At 35.8% G+C, this 19,881-nt stretch overlaps 1 protein-coding gene across 1 annotated transcript; it reads left to right on the forward strand.

The window, feature by feature from the left end:
• Positions 1 to 16,670: 16,670 nt before the first annotated feature.
• LOC133043377 (olfactory receptor 2AP1-like) lies at positions 16,671 to 17,609 on the forward strand. Its single transcript, XM_061124182.1, has one exon. The coding sequence runs from the start codon at positions 16,671 to 16,673 to the stop codon at positions 17,607 to 17,609; it is 939 nt and encodes a 312-aa protein (XP_060980165.1).
• Positions 17,610 to 19,881: the final 2,272 nt, after the last annotated feature.

Consider the following 19,881-nt stretch of genomic DNA (forward strand, 5'->3'; position numbering starts at 1 on the left):
GCCTCTACTCTTTTCTATTCTAGAACATTATAATCTTTTAAACAAGCAGCCAAACTATACCTGTGGCCTTTTTTTTTTTTTTTTTTTTTTTGACTTGATGTTTATGGTTGTGTCTTGAGCCAGAGCAATCATGAGCATTTCCAAAAAGGCTTGGACTTTTCCAGGGAGGCCTTATTACCATATATTATATTTCCAAAAATTAACAGAAAGCCCAACAACAGTGAAACAGAAGGGGGAAAGGGACATACCGGGCCCCCAGGACAACCTAGAGGGGAAGAGCTGCCTTGCAGATTCCTTTCTCGTCTCGTGACCTTGTCCCTGGGACAACCTCGAGGGGAAGAGCTGCCTTGCAGGTTCCTCTCTCGTCCCGTGAACTTGTCAGCATCCAGGCATGTCCTGGCGGCTCCCGACCCATATATATGTAACAATCATATATAAGAGAATTTGATTTCTCTTAAGCACTTTTGATGGAATATATATGATCACTCTTGTGGACTGACTTGTGTCCCCCAAAAGATATGCTGAAGTCCTACCTTGTTTGGAAATAGAGTATAATCATATGAAGATGAGATTATAATGGATTGAAAGTGAAAGTCACTCAGTCGTGTCTGACTCTTTGCAACCCCATGGACTGTACAGTCCATGGAAATCTCTAGGTCAGAATATTGGAGTGGGTAGCCCTTCCCTTCTCCAGGGGATCTTCCCAACCCAGGGATTGAATCCGTCTCCTGCTTTGCAGGCAGATTTTTTACCAGCTGAGCCACAAGGGAAGCTCTAATGGATTAGAGTGGGTGATAAATCCAATGACTAGTGTCATTACATAAGGAAAGATTTAGAGACACAGAGATATACAGACCTGTAGGAAACACAGCCTTGTGAGGATGGAGGCAGGAGCTGAAGAGATGTAGCTATATGCCAGGAACACTGGGGTTGTTGGCAAGTTCCCATCCTGCCCACAGCTTGGTTTCAGACTTCTTGCCTCCTGATCTGTGAGAGAGTAAATTTCAATTGTTTTAAGCCACTCCTTTGTGGTAATTTGATTGCAAAAGCCCTAGGATGTACTAATATACATCACAATTTTGAAAGTAATTAGGTAATTCCTCATTAACTGTGTGGTGAGAATAGACAGATGGTCATATTCTTTAGAATGTGCTTCTTCATCTCCATTGGAGAAATGCCTATTTTTTCCATCCTTTGAATCTAGTCTAGACCTGTGATTTGCTCTTATGAAAAGAATGTGACTAAAGAAATGTTGTGCTAAAGCACAAGAGTCAAGAAACCAAGCACACATCCTCTATCTCTTGGACCATGTGATTCTCACAAGAAACAAGACAAGGCTAACCTGCTGGAGAAGGAAAGATATACTTAAGCAGAGCTCCTTTATCCCAACAGAAGCATTCTAGATCAAATTATAGCCAATTGACTCCCCCAAATGTGGGAAAATCCAGACCAGATCAGCAGAGCCTCCTAGCTGAACTGTAGACTCATGAGCAATAATAGAAGTTTGTTGTTTTCAGACACTAAGTTTAGGAAAGATTTGTTATGTAGAAATGGCAAAGTGATAAAAGATGCATAACTAATTTCAGATAATGAAATTAAGAAAACATCTGTCAGAGCCACCCATATCTACCACTGAAGTTGTTTGTGCTGCGCACCATAGCACAGAGAAGCTATAAACGTTAGCATCTACGGCCACTGTGTGTGCGTGCGTGCTCAGTGGCTTCAGCCGTGTCCAGCTCTTTGTGACCCTATGGACTGTAGCCCGCACCAGGCCCCTCTGTCCATGGGATTCTCTCAAGCTAATTGAAGTGAGTTGCCATGCCCTCCTCCAGGGGATCTTCTCCCACCAGGGATTGAACCCAGGTCTCCTGCATTGCAGGCAGATTCTTTACTGCTGAGCCACCAGGGAAGCCCTTAGATCCACTGAAGCAGAGCCTATTTCCTATACTTACCTTAATACTACCTACCTGATTTATTGAAATCTACCTCCCTTCATCTGTCTGTCTCTCTGAATATTAACTCCATCTTCAACCTTCAAATATTTTTTCTGTCTTCTACTTGGACTCTTTTACCATCTGGGTCTGAGTTTACATTGATCATGGCATGAACCACAGCTTTACTTAGGAAATACGACAATCTCATTTACCCACAAATACTACTAGTCTTAGTAGAGTCTATGTTGTAAATTACTTTTTAGAAAATAAAATACTCATTTACTAAGGTTTATAATAAAAAGTGATTGATAATAACTAACCAGAGATAGCATTTAGTTAATTAGTGTTAGTCACTATATACTATATATTTAAAAACTATAGACAAGAAAACAAGGATTGCACTTTGATATTGGGGTATTCATGGAAAATATGCAAAGAAGCAGAATATTAAAACATCTTCCTTTATGCTTATTAAATGTAATTGGAGAAATTAGAGTTGGCAGTTGATAAACATAGGTCCTCTATCCATTTCCTTCTGAATAACACTTAACTGCACAGTGCGAGGAGAAGGCGATGGCACCCCACTCTAGTACTCTTGACTGGAAAATCCCATGGACGGAGGAGCATGGTGGGCTGCTGTCTATGGGGTCGCAGAGTCGGACACCACTGAAGCGACTTAGCAGCAGCACCAGCACAGTTGCAAAGTTGATAGTTCCCTGATAGCTCAGTTGATAAATAATCCACCTGCAATGCAAGAGACCCTGGCTGGATTCCTGGGTTGGGAAGATCCTCTGGAGAAGGGATAGGCTACTCACTCCACTATTCTTGGGCTTCCCTTGTGGCTCAGCTGGTAAAGACTCTTCCTGCAGTGTGGGAGACCTGGGTTCAATCCCGGCATTGGGAAGATCCCCTGAAGAAGGGAAAGGCTACCCAACTCCAGTATTCTGGCCTGGAGAATTCCATGGACTGTATAGTCCATGGGGTCACAAAGAGTCGGACATGACTGAACAACTTTCACTTTCACTTTTCCTAGTGAACCTATCTATTATGTGAAAGCCAGCTCAAAATAGAATAATATTAGAACTTAACACTTATATAACACTGAATATGTGCTTATATATTCCAGTAAACTAAAGTAAATGCTAATATAATCTCCATTTTACAGATGAGGAAAATGCAGCATAGATGTTAGAAATGTAATTGTTATTTTCTTACTCACTTTTTTATGGCAAATTACCTATCAATCACTTCTTTGACCCACCTTTCAATCCACACCCTTATGACCTTATCTTCTTTCATGAGTGATATCAAGCTTCCTTATTAAATACATTTAGTTTGTTTTCTAAAAAGAAACAATGCTAGCTAGTGAAAATAACAATTGTTTTCACCTCTCATCCTGCTAGAGTTATGGGAAGTGGTATGGAAGGCGTCCTGAGGCAGTCTTCTACTTGAGAATGTCCACATCATAATCAGAGGGCTGTAGGTTTGCTAGTTTGAGGTGCTAAAATGTTTGAAGTTTATTACTGACAAAAAAAATATTTGAAATGTGTATTTATGCAATAGTGCAGAAGAATTGGATGCCATCTATTATATTAGATATAGTGTGTGGTTAATGGAGTGGTTTTCAAAAAAGATAATTACAACATTAAAATGAGAGAGATGTGAATATTTGATCATTAAATGTGGTACAAATATGACATTACATGTTGTACAAATATATGAACATTAAATGTGGTACAAATGTGAACTTTAAAATGGGAGAAATGTGGTGAAAAACACAGGCTTGATTCAGAGAGACCAATTAGGATATTACTGTAGCAGTTGGCACTAGTGATAAAGAACCTGCCTGCCAATGCAGGAGACACAGGAGATGCGGGTTTGATTCCTGGGTTGGGAAGATACCCGGAAAAGGAAATGGCAACCCACTTCAGTAATCTTGCCTGGAGGATCCCACAGACAGAGGCGCCTGGTGTGCTACAGTCCATAGGGTCGCAAAGTCAGACACGGCTGAAGTGACTTAGCACACACTAGCACCGCAAGTGTGTGATGTCAACTCCAGGTTATAGCAATAGGGGAAGACTGAAAACAAAAAGAAGAGTGAGAAGGAAATCACAAAGAAGATATTGATAATCCCTTGACTTTACAAGGCAAGAGAAAAAGAATAACAGATATATTTTAGAGGCTAGGAAAGTAGTGGAGTTAGTAACAGATTATAGGGATTGTAACAGATTATAGGGATTTTGGAGAACAGAGGATAGGCAGCAGTTGAAAGGACAACACATACAATGAGGCTTATAATCATGGAATTTTGTATCCATTAAATATCTTTACATAAAGCTAGCTTACTTCTTTGGATACATATATGTGCTATGCTAAGTCACTTCAGATGTGTCCACCTGTTTGTGACCCTATAGATTGTGGCCTGTCAGGATCCTCTGTCCACAGGATTCTCAAGGTGAGAATACTGAGGTGGGTTGCCATGCCCTCCTCCAGGGGATCCTTCTGACCCAGGGATCAAACCCACATTTCTTATGTCCCCTTCATTGATAGGGGGCTCTTTACTATTAGTGCCAATATATGCATGCACATATATATATATATATATATATATGTATGTATATATATACACTCATATATATATATATATACATACTGATGATTTTTTCTTTAAATGCATAATATAAACTCTGTACTGCAGGATTTTTCCCTTGTTCTATTCTCATATTTATTACTGTGTTCATGAATTAGAAGACTCAATGTTGTTATAATGTCAGTTCAACCAAAAATTGTTTCAATGAAATTCCAATAAAAAATACCTAGGAATAAACTTAACCAAGGAAGTGGTTACTATACTATACTTTGAGAACTGTAAAAAATTGATGAAGGTATTTGAAAATGATAAAAGAAGGAAAGATATTCTGTGTTCTTGGATTGAAAGAATGAATAGTTTTAAGATAAAATACAAGTTTTTAGACTACCCGGTCTAAAGATTTAATGCAACCCTATCAAAATACCTCTGACATTTTCCTGCAAACAAGAACTGATACTCCTAAAATTTATATGGAACCACAGAAGATCCCGAATTGCTATATTAATCATCAGAAGAAAAATCGAGACTGGAAGCATAACTGTCCCAGACTTTAGACTACATTAACTTAAACAGTATGGTGGGAATTTCCTGGTAGTCCAGTGGTTGTAACTCAGCACTTTCACTGCAATGTCCTGGGTTTGGTCCCTGGTTGGAGAACTAAGATCTGTAAGCTGCTTGGCACAGGCAAGAGAGAGAGAGAGAGAGAGAGAGAAAGTATGGCATTGGAACAAAAGAAAAAAAAAAAAAAAAAGGACACAGATTAATGGCACAGAATACAGAGTCCAGAAATAAACCCATGCATTTATGATCAACTAATCTGTGATAAAAGAGGCAAGAATATACAATGGGCAGTTACATGTAAAAGAATGAGATTAGAACATTTCCTCACACCATATACAAAAATAAACTCAAAATGATGGATTAAAGACCTAAATGTAAGTCCTGAAACCATAAAACTCCTAGAAGAGAACATGGGCAGAACACTTTGATGTAAGTTGTAGCAATAATTGTTTTGATCTGTCTCCTGAGATACATATAGTGCAATATTCGTAGCAGCATTATTTATAATAGCCAAGATATGGAAGCAACCTAAATGTCCAACAACAGATGAATAGATAAAGAAGATTGGGGATATATATATATATGTGTATACACACACACACACACACACACACAATAGAATATTACTCAGCCATAAAAAGGAATGGTCATTTGCAACAATGAAGGTGGGCCTAGAAACTTCTATAGAAATTCCTAGAATTCTGCCATTTGCAACAATGCAGATGGGCCTAGAACTTACTATACTTAGTGAAATTAATCAGACAAAGACAAACGCTATATGTTGTCTCTTATACGTGGAATCTAAAAGTAAAATGAATGTATTTAGCAAAACAGACATAGGCTTATAGATGTAGGGAACAAACTGGTGGTTACCCATTGGGAAAAGGAAGGGACGAGGTACAAGATAGAGTTATAGGACTAAGAGATACAAACGACTATGTATAGAATAGGTAAGCAGCAAGGATATATTGCACAACAAAGGGAAACAGCCATTCTTATGCAATAATTTTAAATGGATAATCTATAAAAATGTTGAATTACAATGTTGTACAACTGAAACTATTACAATTTTCTAAATCAACTATGCATGCATGCTAAGTGATTTCAGTCATGTCCAACTCTTTGCAACCCTCTGGACAGCCTGCTACAGCTAGTCCATGGGTTTCTCCAGGCAAGAATACTAGTGTCAGTTGCCTTGCCCTCTTCCAAGGGATCTTCCTGGCCCAGGGATCAAACCCACATCTCTTACAACTCCCGCGTTGGCAGGCAGGTTCTTTGCCATGAGAACCACCTGGGAAGACCAAAATACACATGTGAAGTTGCTTCACTTGTGTCCAACTCTGCAAACTCTGCTGTAGCCCTCCAGGCTCCTCTGTCGGTCAGATTCTGCAGGCAAGAATACTGGAGTGGGTTGCCATGCCCTCCTCCAGGGGATCTTCCCAACTGAGGGATCAAACCCATGTCTCTTATGTCTCCTGAATTGGCAGGCAGGTTCTTTACCATTAGAGTCACCTCGTCAGCCCCAAATCAATTATACCTCAATTAAAAAAAAGAGTCCAGAAATAGACCCACAGAGATAGGTCTATTGATATTTCAAAATAGAAGTGCCAAACAATTAAAGATGGAAAGGATTACCAGATTATTATTTCTATAAATGTGTTAGAACTATTTTTAACCATATACAAAATAATAATAATATACAAGTCAAATACCTTGTTCCTTGTATCACACCTTTTTGTAAAAATTAACTTGTAATGGATAATAGGTTTAAATGTAAGTCTTCAAACTATAAAACTTTGAAAGAAAAGAAAGGATATTTCTGTTTTGGAGAAATCTTAGTGATACTCATTTGGCAAAGATTTCTTAAAGCACAAAAATATAGGAAAGAAACCCCATATAAATTGGACTTTAAAAACAAAAAGTTTACTGTTCAAAAGACATTATAATGAAAGTGAAATGTTAGGTCAAAACTGAAGAAAATGGTTGTTAAATAGATCAAGGACTTCTTTTCTAAAATAAATGAAGAACTTTTGCAACATAATAATAAGACAAGCAACTCAATATAAATGGGCAGTAGATTTAAACAGACACCTCATCGAAAAACATGTACCCATAATAAATAATCACATGGAAAAAATTTTGACATCTTATTCATTACTAAAATATAAATTAAAATAATACTTAGATACCATTACAAACTCAATAGAATGACTAAAAATTAAAATGAATGACTGTACCTAATTTTAGTGTGGAGTGGGTTAAATGAAACTCCTATACAAAGTTGTGGAGAAAATAAATATTATGACCCCTCTGGAAACAGTTTTGTGGTTTCTTTAAAAAGTTAAACAGTCATTTTACTTTTAGGTATTTGCCCAAGAGAAATTAAAGCATCAATGGAGAAAAGGAAAGATATTTGCATCTGAATGCAGAGTTCCAAAGAATAGCAAGGAGAGATAAGAAAGCCTTCCTCAGTGATCAATGAAAAGAAATAGAGGAAAACTGCAGAATAGGAAAGACTGGAGATCTCTTCAAGAAAATTAGAGATATCAAGGGAACATTTCATGAAAAGATGGGCTTGATAAAGGACAGATATGGTACGGACCTAACAGAAGCAGAAGATATTAAGAAGAGGTGGCAAAAATACACAGAAGAACTGTACAAAAAACATCTTCATGACCCAGATAATCACGATGGTGTGATCACTCACCTAGAGCCAGACATCCTGGACTATGAAGTCAAGTGGGCCTTAGAAAGCATCACTATGAACAAAGCTAGAGGAGATGATAGAATTACAGTTGAGCTATTTCAAATGCTGAAAGATGATGCTGTGAAAGTGCTGCACTCAATATGCCAGCAAATTTGGAAAACCCAGCAGTGGCCACAGGACTGGCCTAAGAAAGGCAACCCCAAAGAATGCTCAAACTACCACACAATTGCACTCATCTCACATGCTAGTAAAGTAATGCTAAAAATTCTCCAAGCCAGGCTTCAGCAATACGTGAACCAAGAACTTCCAGATGTTCAAGCTGGTTTTAGAAAAGGCGGAGGAACCAGAGATCAAATTGCCAACATCCGCTGGATCATCGAAAAAGCAAGAGAGTTCCAGAAAAACATCTATTTCTGCTTTATTGACTATACCAAAGTCTTTGACTATGTGGATCAACAATAAACTGTGGCAAATTCTTAAAGAAATGGGAATACCGGACCACCTGACCTGTCTCTTGAGAAACCTGTATGCAGGTCAGGAAGCAACAGTTAGAACTGGACATGGAAAAACAGACTGGTTCCAAATAGGAAAAGGAGTACATCAAGGCTATATATTGTCACCCTGCTTATTTAACTTATATGCAGAGTACATCATGAGAAATGCTAGGCTGGAGGAAGCACAAGCTGGAATCAAGATTGCTGGGAGAAATATGAATAACCTCAGACATGCAGATGACACCACCCTTATGGCAGAAAGTGAAGAAGGAACTAAAAATCCTCTTGATGAAAGTGAAGGAGAAGAGTGAAAAAGTTGGCTTAAGGCTCAACATTCAGAAAACTAAGACCATGGCATCTGGTCCCATCACTTCATGGGAAATAGACGGGGAAACAGTGGAAACAGTGTCAGGCTTTATTTTTTTGGGCTCCAAAATCACTGCAGATGGTGATTGCAGTCATGAAATTAAAAGAAGCTTATTCCTTGGAAGGAAAGTTATGACCAACCTGGATAGCATATTTAAAAGCAGAGACATTACTTTGCCAACAAAGGTCCATCTAGTCAGGGGTGTGGTTTTTCCAGTAGTCATGTATGGATATGAGAGTTGTATGGTGAAGAAAGCTGAGCGCTGAAGAATTGATGCTTTTGAACTGTGGTGTTGGAGAAGACTCTTGAGAGTCCCTTGGACTGCAAGAAGATCCAAACAGTCCACCCTAAAGGAGATCAGTCCTGGGTGTTCATTGGAAGGACTGATGTTGAAGCTGAAACTTCAATACTTTGGCCATCTCATGCGAAGAGTTGACTCATTGCAAAAGACCATAATGCTGGGAAGGATTAGGGGCAGGCGGAGAAGGAGACAACGGAGGACAAGATGGCTGGATGGCATCACTGACTGGATGGACATGAGTTTGGGTAGACTCCGGGTGTTGGTGATGGACAGGGAGGCCTGGAGTGCTGCAATTCATGGGGTTGCAAAGAATCGGACACAACTGAGTGACTGAATTGAACTGTATACAAAACTTGTAAAAATATTTATAATAGTTTCATTTGTGAAATGAAAATGTCCTGGAAATGTCCAAATGCATGTTATGTAAGATAAGACTAAAGAAATAATGGTATATACATTAAATGGAATACCATTTAGAAATAGAAAGAAACAATTGGTTCACAGAATGACATGAAAGCCTCAACTGTGCTGTGTAAAGGAAATTAGACAAAATTTATGATTCAGTTCAGTTTACTTACTCAGTCATGTCTGACTCTTTGCAACCCCATGGACTGCAGCACGCCAGGCTTCCCTGTCCATCACCAAGTCTTGGAGCTTGCTCAGCTCATGTCCATTGAGTCGGTGATGCCATCCAACCACTTCATCCTCTGTCGTCCCCTTCTCGTGCCTTCAATCTTTCCCAGCATCAGGGTCTTTTCAAGTCAGTTCTTCTAATCAGGCAGCCAAAGTATTGGAGCTTCAGCTTCAGTTTTTTTTTTTTTTTCTTTTTTGATATGGAAAGCCTACCCTCAAATTCATATGTAACTTCAAAGGATCCCAAATAGTCAAAAAACTCATATAAAAGAAGAACAAAGCTGGAAGTCTCACACTTTTTGGTTTCAGAACATCCTAGAAAGCCAAAATAATCAAAAACAGTTGTAGTACTGGCATAAAAGATAGATATAGAAACCAATGGAACAGAAAAGGGATCCCAGAAATAAACCCTAATATATATGGTTAGCTTATTTTCTAAGGTTCTAAGACGATCTTTTCAAGAAATAGTACTAGAAAAACTGGATAGCCACATGCAACAGAATGGAGTTGGCCCCATACCTCATAATGTGTACAAAAATTAACTCAAAATGGTTCAAAGAGCTAAATTTAAGAACTAAATACATGATTACATTTACATAAAATTTTAGAAAATATGCATTAATTTATAGCTATAAAAATGTTAGTTATGTGGGAATGAGTAGAATCCCTGGAAAAAATTAAAAAAGAGTGTGAGGAAATTTAATGTTCTATGGATACATTTATTATCTTCATTATGGTGGAGTTTGTACAGATATAATCTGAAAACTTGATAAATTTTTATATCATAAATATGTGAAATTTATTGTAAATCAATTATACCTCATTAAAAGAGTAACTTAGAAATCTAACTGGGCTTGAGTTTAGAAGCTATCATGCTGTATGCCTTTCTGCACAGCACACACACACACACACACACACACACACATTGATCATTAAAAAAAAAAACAAAAACTAGTAGTTGCCAAAAACTTCCATAGGTATACAGAGAAGGTAGTAAATATTTCTTATATACGATAATACATAGAATATTGATGTTGAAGCAGAATTTCAAACAGAAAAGGGATTCAATGAAAGAGATGTGCAAAAAATGTTTGACAGCATCCATGTGACATATACTGAAAGAAAAGGCCAAGAGAACATGGAAAGATAAGTTATCATTTGAGTAATTCATTGTTATTTCACAACACTAGATGTAGTGCTAAAGAAGTCATATGAAGAGATAATATATAAAAGGAGGAAAGTATGTTATTTATGCATAGATTAATCAAGGGAAGTTCAAGAGTGAAACTGATGTTTCCCTGAGAAAATATTGAAATCATTACATTAGCATGTGTGTGAAAATGTTGTGTCAGGTAAGCAATAAGTTGCTATCTGGAAGAAGTTCAAATTGCATACAATATTTTTTTAATATTTCTGTTTTGTATATAGAAATTTTTCATTGAGTACAATCATTTTGAGTCATGGATATATTTAGTATATATATTATGTGTATATATATATGATCATCACCTATAGGTATTTATATATTTATATATATCTCATGTATTAATAATCTATTATATTTTATAAGTGTTTATTTCATACACTATTTATCTTATAGACCTGATTATTTATAAACATATGCTTAGTTGAATATATTCCTCATCACTAAATTGAATTTATACTAAAGACATACACATGTATATTGGAGATTAGAAGAATCATTTATATAATTCTTTAATTATAATTCATGAATTAATTTATAAAAAATAGAATGGAGTTAGGAAAATAATCATAATTTCCCTGTATAATCCTGACATTCCATTTCATTTTTCTTGCATTCACTTTGCTTATAAAAATATTAGTATTTTATTTTGATGTTTGTATGTGTTTTCACATGATTCAATTAGAAATATTTATCAGAATGATTTTTTAGACAGAGATGACAAATTTCTCTTGTTATTCCTTAAATAAGAAATATTAGAGTGAAATATATTTTCTTAAATGAATACTTCAGAGGTCCTTTCAGATCAGTATATTTCAAGTACTTGATATAAACCAAATATTTATTTGAAATTTGCTCTGCTTTTAATCTGTCAACCTTACTTTTTTCTATGTTGGAGTATCTTTGGGTTGATTTAGAGAAAAGGAATTTAAAGACTATTGATCTTTCATGAAAATTTAAAGTAATATGACATGCTAGAATAGCTCAAACCTAGAGAAAACTGATATTAAGTAAGATTCAGGTAAAAAAAGATGCAATTCACATATATCAATAGAATTTTAAATATGTACTGGTCACTTTCATAACACCTAGTGACTTATGACCTAGCATTAATAAAAGTCCTTCACTTAGTGGAGGTTACATTTTAGTGATGATGATATGCAATAAACATGAAATCAAATCAAAAAAGAATAGAATTTAGGAGCGATGTTAACAACAAAAGAAAATCTACTCTGTATGAAACATCAAGCACAGCAGACAAAGGATTAATCTCAAAAATATACAAGCAACTCCTGCAGCTCAATTCCAGAAAAATAAATGACCCAATCAAAAAATGGGCCAAAGAACTAAACAGACATTTCTCCAAAGAAGACATACAGATGGCTAACAAACACATGAAAAGATGCTCAACATCACTCATTATCAGAGAAATGCAAATCAAAACCACAGTGAGGTACCATTACACGCCAGTCAGGATGGCTGCTATCCAAAAGTCTACAAACAATAAATGCTGGAGAGGGTGTGGAGAAAAGGGAACCCTCTTATACTGTTGGTGGGAATGCCGCTATGGAGAACAGTGTGGAGATTCCTTAAAAAACTGGAAATAGAACTGCCATATGACCCAGCAATCCCACTTCTGGGCATACACACCGAGGAAACCAGATCTGAAAGAGACACGTGCACCCCAATGTTCATCGCAGCACTGTTTATAATAGCCAGGACATGGAAGCAACCTAGATGCCCATCAGCAGATGAATGGATAAGGAAGCTGTGGTACATATACACCATGGAATATTACTCAGCCATTAAAAAGAATTCATTTGAATCAGTTGTGATGAGATGGATGAAACTGGAGTCCATTATACAGAGTGAAGTAAGCCAGAAAGATAAGGACCATTACAGCATACTAACGCATATATATGGAATTTAGAAAGATGGTAACGATAACCCTATATGCAAAACAGAAAAAGAGACAGATGTACAGAACAGACTTTTGGACTCTGTGGGAGAAGGTGAGGGTGGGATGTTTCAAGAGAACAGCATCAAAACATGTATATTATCTAGGGTGAAACAGATCACCAGCCCAGGTTGGATGCATGAGACAAGTGCTCGGGCCTGGTGCACTGGGAAGCCAGATGGATCCGGTGGAGAGGGAGGTGGGAGGGGGGATCGGGATGGGGAATACGTGTAAATCCATGGCTAATTCAAGTCAGTGTATGACAAAAACCACTACAATATTGTAAAGTAATTAGCCTCCAACTAATAAAAATAAATGAAAAAAAAAAAAAAAGAAACATCAAGCAAGCTCAGGTGTCAGATGTGACTGAGTAGTGATTGTCCTAAAGTATGGTCAGGGCGGCTTCTGTGAGGCGTGCCCACTTCTGAGATCTGAGTGACGAGAGGGAACATCAGTCCTGTGATGGCTGGAGAAAGAACGCAGAAAGACGGAAGAGCATCGAGTTGGTAATGCTCTTACGTGACCAGGAAACAGCAATATATACACTCAGAGCAAAGTGCATATGAAAAAAAAGAGTGACAGATAATTTCTAAGAGCAATGAAATTGTAGGGAAGATTTGGCAGGGGATTGCAGCCTGGGTATGCTCTGCACAGGCCCGCCTTTTTCTTCTCCTACCTTCTAATTTGACCCACCTTTGTTAGGAGAGAAAACCAGGCTCTTCCTGAGTGTTTTGAAGCAGACAAATTCTCATGGCCCAGGGAGGATTTCCCAGTGGGTTCTAAAACTTTATATTCTCTCTTTCAGCCACAAAAGGAGCCGATGTGGAGTGAAGGTAGAACTGATTTACCTATTTGAGGTAGGAGACGGCTGATGACTGCTGCATTTAACTAGAGATGTGTGGAGATGTGTCTCATTATTGTTTTGTTTGTATGACTTTCACGTTTACTTGTTGACATAACTGCACACACATTCTTTTTCATAAAATTTTGATTGACTTAAATAAAGGTAAGATTTTTCGAAGCATTATATTTTAACAGCAAAAGGTATTTTCAAGCCAAAAAAATGTTATGCCACACTCCCAGAATTAGAGCTTGAAGTGGTAAAATAAATAACTTTTTTCTTGTTTTTCTACTATTCCAATTCCTACTTTTCATGGATTCAGTTTTCTTAACATTCCTCCTAAATGTAATCGAGAACAATGTTTCATAAAGGGATAGAGGTTTCTAATGCTTAGGGTCCACTGCAGAAAGAGATAGCGACTAAACATAAGAGTTATATATAATTCATTGTGAAGGGATTCAAAACTAATGATATCCAGAAAAGTCTGGGAAAGTTTATCAACATCTTTTCAACTACAAATAAACCTTATCTTTTTAAAGTCAGTGTCTTAGCAGCATGCCTTTTAACGACAAATGTATCTTTTGCTAAATAAATCATGTTTGAATGAAATATTATTTGATCATATATAGATGTAATTTTATATATGAGTATATATATTCTTTTTCTGGAAATAACACTAATTTTAATCTTAAAGGATTATCATCTTTTATTATGCTAAAATGTTTACTATAAAATTTTCTTCCTATATAAAAATATCATTTTGTTTATCTTTTATTTAATAGATGAGATCACTTATATAAAAGTGTTTTTGCTGTAATTTTTAAAATCTTTTATTCATTCAGTAAAGTGTTTCTATTATGTGGGAATTATTTACAAAGTTTTTATTATGTCAAAAATGCTAAACAATGAAAATTTCAGAATATTGTTGTTGTTTAGTGAATATAATTGATTAATGAATTTCTAAAGTAGAATTTTGAAGCTTAATAGCTAGAACCTCAAACCAGTAGATTAACATTGATATATTCAAATTATATGATACACTAGATACTTTTATGTAGAAAGGAGAAAATCATTACTCATTGTTCAAATCTCAAGATTTATTTCAGGTAAGTGGCAATATTACAATTTAATGAGCTAGCTTTTGATAGTGGAAGTACTATCCCAGTATGTCTCTGAATATAAAATATTTCTGTGAAATTCATTATTTGTGCATAATTTTTAATTTCTCACACTCATTTATCTGTGCTCATTACACAGTAGTCAAGATAATATATTCTGACATAGATAACCATAATCAATTAACATTTAAATTTATATTATTGGTACATTTATCTCATTATTAGCATAACAGGATTTTTAGTACACTAATACTGTATAACTGCATAGCATGTTATAACTTCATGTTAATACATTAAATAGAGGTAGTTAACAAAAGAGACAATTCTGTACAAAAGTGCATATTGATTATAGTTATAATATCAGGAGACATGAATCTTCAAATTTTCCGACATAATTCTGTCATACAATAAATCCTCCCAGCAAGTTACCCTTTTATGTGTATCAGATATTTCTGGAATTTTTACCTTGATAAGGATGTAATGTATTACTCTCATTGCCTTATTGCATGTCATCATATGAACATATGTCAACATAAGTAGTGAAACAATAGGTAAATGAAAAAGAAACCTCATAATGTTTTACTAGGAAAATCATTCTCATAGTGATATTTTTTCATGTCTGATTATGGAAAATATTAAAAGAAAAATCTGAGAAGCTGTATGCATAAATTTAGTTGGAGTTTTGATTTGCATAAAACTCTCTAGTATTCAATTAAATAGGTCTATGAATGGACTGTAGGCTGCCAGGCTCCCCCATTCATGGGATCTTCCAGGCAAGAATACTGGAGCGGGTTGCCATTTCCTCCTCCATGGGATCTTCCCAGCCCAGGAATTGAACCTGTATCTCTTACATCCCCTGCATTAGCAGGTGGGTTCTTTACAACTAGTGCCACCTGGGAAGCCCCATGAATCTAAAGAGAAGTAAAAAAAATATTTTGCATTGAAATTTTTACCAAATCTGTGCAATTTTCTAGCCTCTCTAAAAAAGATATAAAGAAAACTGGAGCCTGTTCTTGTGGGCTATAGGTTTATGTAAAAGTTGGATAAAGTGTAGAAAATAATTTGACCTTATGACCCAGTATTACTTCCTGATAAATTTTTGTAAAGGAGAAACAATTATCGCTGATTGTGTTTGTCAGATAAAGTTGTATGGAGAGCAGAGTTTGAACTGACTTTTAAGGAACTGTAATAGGTTGATGGGAAGATTCTGCTACTAGCAAGAAAGCACAATATTTTTTTTATTTAGTATTTCACCAAGGGCAGATTAATCCATATATCTATATTAAATGGTGATGTCATTTATTGAACAATTTTCATGACACAGAAACTGTCAGTATTGTAAGTTCCAACCACTTCAGAATTAAAAATCTATCCACTCTTTGAACTTTAGTAGGTACACAGAATTATTGTTCAAAATGAGAAATCTGAAATAAAAGAAAATGCAAAACAGCAAAAAAAGAAAAGTGAGCAAGTCCAATTTTATTCCTAGAGTTCATACCTTGGATTATATATATATAAATGTTGGCTAATATACTGAGTTAAAAGGCTAATTTAAGAAATCCCAAATAAAACCTACTCTCTAAATTTTCTTTATATTTGTGTATGTATGTGTGACAGCATCCAATAGTTTAGAGAAGAAAATTAGATTAGAAAGAATATAAAGGAAAGTGCAAACAAGTGGGACAATGATGAAAAACAAATATTGATACATTTTAGAAGAAACAATTGAAAATGTCTCTAAGAAGCAGTATCTTTGTTATTTATGAATCAAAAAAGGAAAATGTGTAAATTGTTTCATTAAAAGATCTGACTGAAAAAATAAGGGGAAGAGAAAGATTCTGAGTTTTAAATTTTACTTCTAATTGTTTTGAGTTTGACTTTACTTTTCAATAAAACCTGATAACTTTTATTCCAACCGTTACCATTATTATTTTATTCTCCCTTAACTTGTCAGACGTTAACTATGGGAAACCAAACATCAGTGATAGAGTTCATCCTTCTTGGACTGACAAGTGATGCCAAGCTTCAGGCTGTGCTTTTCCCATTTCTGCTGTTAACCTATGTCTTAAGTATCACGGGGAACTTGACAATCATCATTCTGACCCTGCTGGACCATCGCCTTCAGACTCCTATGTATTTCTTCCTCCGGAATTTCTCTATTTTGGAAATATCTTTTACCTCTGTCTTTGTTCCCAAGATGTTAGTCAATATTGGAACTGGAGACAAGACTATCTCCTTTGCTGGTTGTTTCACTCAGTATTTTTTTGCCATCCTTCTGGGAGCAACCGAATTTTACCTTTTAGCTGCCATGTCCTTTGATCGCTACGCTGCCATTTGCAAACCGCTACATTATACGACTCTAATGAGCAGAAGACTCTGCATTCAGCTTGTCCTATGTTCCTGGTTCTCTGGCTTTTTAGTTGTCACTGTGCCCCATGTAATGACGCTCCAGCTGCCTTTCTGCGCCTCCAACGTCATCAATCATTATTGCTGTGACTATACGGTACTCTTGCATTTATCCTGTTCAGACACTCGTTTCATAGAAGTGATTGAGTTTGTCCTTGCTGCCCTTACCCTCATCTTCACCTTGATGCTGGTGATTCTTTCCTATACATACATTATCAGGACAATTCTGAGAATCCCATCTGCTCAACAAAGAAAAAAGGCTTTTTCTACATGTTCTTCTCACATGATTGTGGTCTCACTTTCTTATGGAAGCTGTATCTTCATGTATATAAATCCCTCTGTGGAGGATGCTGCAACTTTTAATAAGGGAGTGGCTGTGTTAAATACCTCAGTTGCCCCTCTCTTGAACCCTTTCATCTATACACTAAGGAACAAGCAAGTGAAAATAGCCTTCAAACATTTGGTCAGTAAGATAATAACCTTTTCAAGAAAGTAAAACTGTTTCATTTTTACATAATTTCATTATTACATAATAAATGTTTGGAAGACCATAGACATACATTATGTTAATTTAAAAATATTTTCTATATTGTTAATATTCCTATCCAAACACTGAAACAGCATAACTACTTGTTTAATTAAGCTGACTTTATCACCGCTTTATGTTCTTAAAACTTTAAAGGTCTTTCTGTGTGTGTATGTATATGTACATGCGTCCTCTAACACTTGTGTTCTTTTTTCTTCACCTGTATTTCACTTAAAAGAAAAAAGAAGATTTGACAAAAGTCAAATTGGGAATATGATTTCTAATAGTTTGCTTTTTACAAATGAATTTTTCTTCTTGCCCGTTACCATGTAGTCATCAATCTCTATACTTGTACTTGAATCATACTTACATCAAAGAAATTTATATTAGCTTGTTGGCAATAGCGTAATCAATATATTAGTGAACTGATATAAAGTTGGTTATTTTCAAGTTATTCAGATTTAAACTTAGTCTTTCTACAATGATTTTTTTAATGAGAACCTAAGCATTACTCAGTAGTTGAGGTAAAACATTTCTGGAGAAGAGAAAATAAGCATATGTTTGTTTTAGCATTGATGGGGAAATGCTTAATGAGGATTTGTACACAAACTCTTTGAATAAACCCATGAAAGAAGTAGAAGGATATTTCAAATTTAAGCTAATAGGAAATGTCTTTATAGCAAATTTCATATAATTTAGTGTCCTGCATAGTTATTATTCTGGTTCACATTTACAAGAATATAAAACTATGTTAACATTGTCTATGATATTAATGATTTTATAGTCTTAACTCATACTCTTTCTAAACTGCACGCTGCTGCTGCTGCTGCTGCTAAGTCTCTTCAGTCGTGTCCGACTCTGTGTGACCCCATAGACGGCAGCCCACCAGGCTCCCCTGTCCCTGGGATTCTCCAGCCAAGAACACTGGAGTGGGTTGACATTTCCTTCTCCGATGCATGAAAGTGAAAATGAAAGTGAAGTCGCTCGGTCCTGTCCGACTCTTAGGACTGTAGCACACCAGGCTCCTCCATCCATGAGATTTCCAGGCAAGAGTACTGGAGTCGGGTGCCATTGCCTTCTCTGTCTAAATTGCATACTAAACTTTAAATCTTGATAATCTGATATCCTTAGGCAAAGTCTCCACAAGTAAAAAGTGACATTTTCTGATCATTTCTTGACTGTGTTAACTTTTTCAGAATGCGTGGATCAGATTCATAGCATGAGTAATTTTGATATTTAAAGAAACTCCAGATACTTCTATTATATAATCCCTTTAATATACAGGTGAAAAAATTGAGTCCGAGAAATATTAACAAACTTTTACTAAAGTACATAGTTACTTAGTGCCAATTTTGTACTCTTGAATTCCTTGTTTATCCATTTAATAATGATGAATTTACCCAGTAGGAGAGATACTATAAGAGTGCCTTGGGAAATCATGAAGGAGAAAAATGATTGAAAATGTAGAACTTGTCAGTTTTTATACACCTTGTCATGATTACATCAAAACGCCTAAATACCAAACACACAATTGATGTTAACAAGTGAGTTAGCTTGTTACTTCATTGGTTATTTAGATCAATAGGTAATTGACTCATTAATTGACTCATTCATTGTTTTAAACATCATCAGCAGTACATTAATCATGGTCATTCAGTATGTTTGCTTACCCTGTTGTGGTTGCTTGTTTTCGGAAATATATATAATGATGTGTAGCTAAACTTAGATTGACAGAGATAATTTCTTTTAAACCATGCAAATACAGACATAGATGCAAAATTTAAATAGACAATTCAGAAACTCAGCCTGGATGATTTTTCTGGAAGAAAATTTGTAACTAACAAAAATTACACAAAACATTAATTAGCATAGCAATATATCAACATGAAATCTCTCTGAACTAAAGATTCTTAGTCTAAAAACCAGTAATATAAATGATATTTAAAATTATATGTTTATAAAATTCAGGAAAAATATAAGAATACTTATAGAGGTTTAATGTTTAGTATCTCATTTTTGCTTCTTCATGGATCACAGCTTGTCATGACAAAGGGGCTTGCATAACTCAATGAAGCTATGAGCCATGCCATGCAGAATCACCCAAGACAGATGGGTCATAATGGAGAGTTCTGACAAAACATGGTCTACTGGAGGAGGGAATGGCAAGCTACTCTGGTATCCTTGCCATGAGAACCCCATAAATGGTATGAAAAGGCAAAAATATGTGACACCAGAAAATGAG

Source organism: Dama dama, chromosome 22 (genome assembly GCF_033118175.1).
Source record: "Dama dama isolate Ldn47 chromosome 22, ASM3311817v1, whole genome shotgun sequence".
NCBI classification, from domain to species: Eukaryota; Metazoa; Chordata; class Mammalia; order Artiodactyla; family Cervidae; genus Dama; species Dama dama.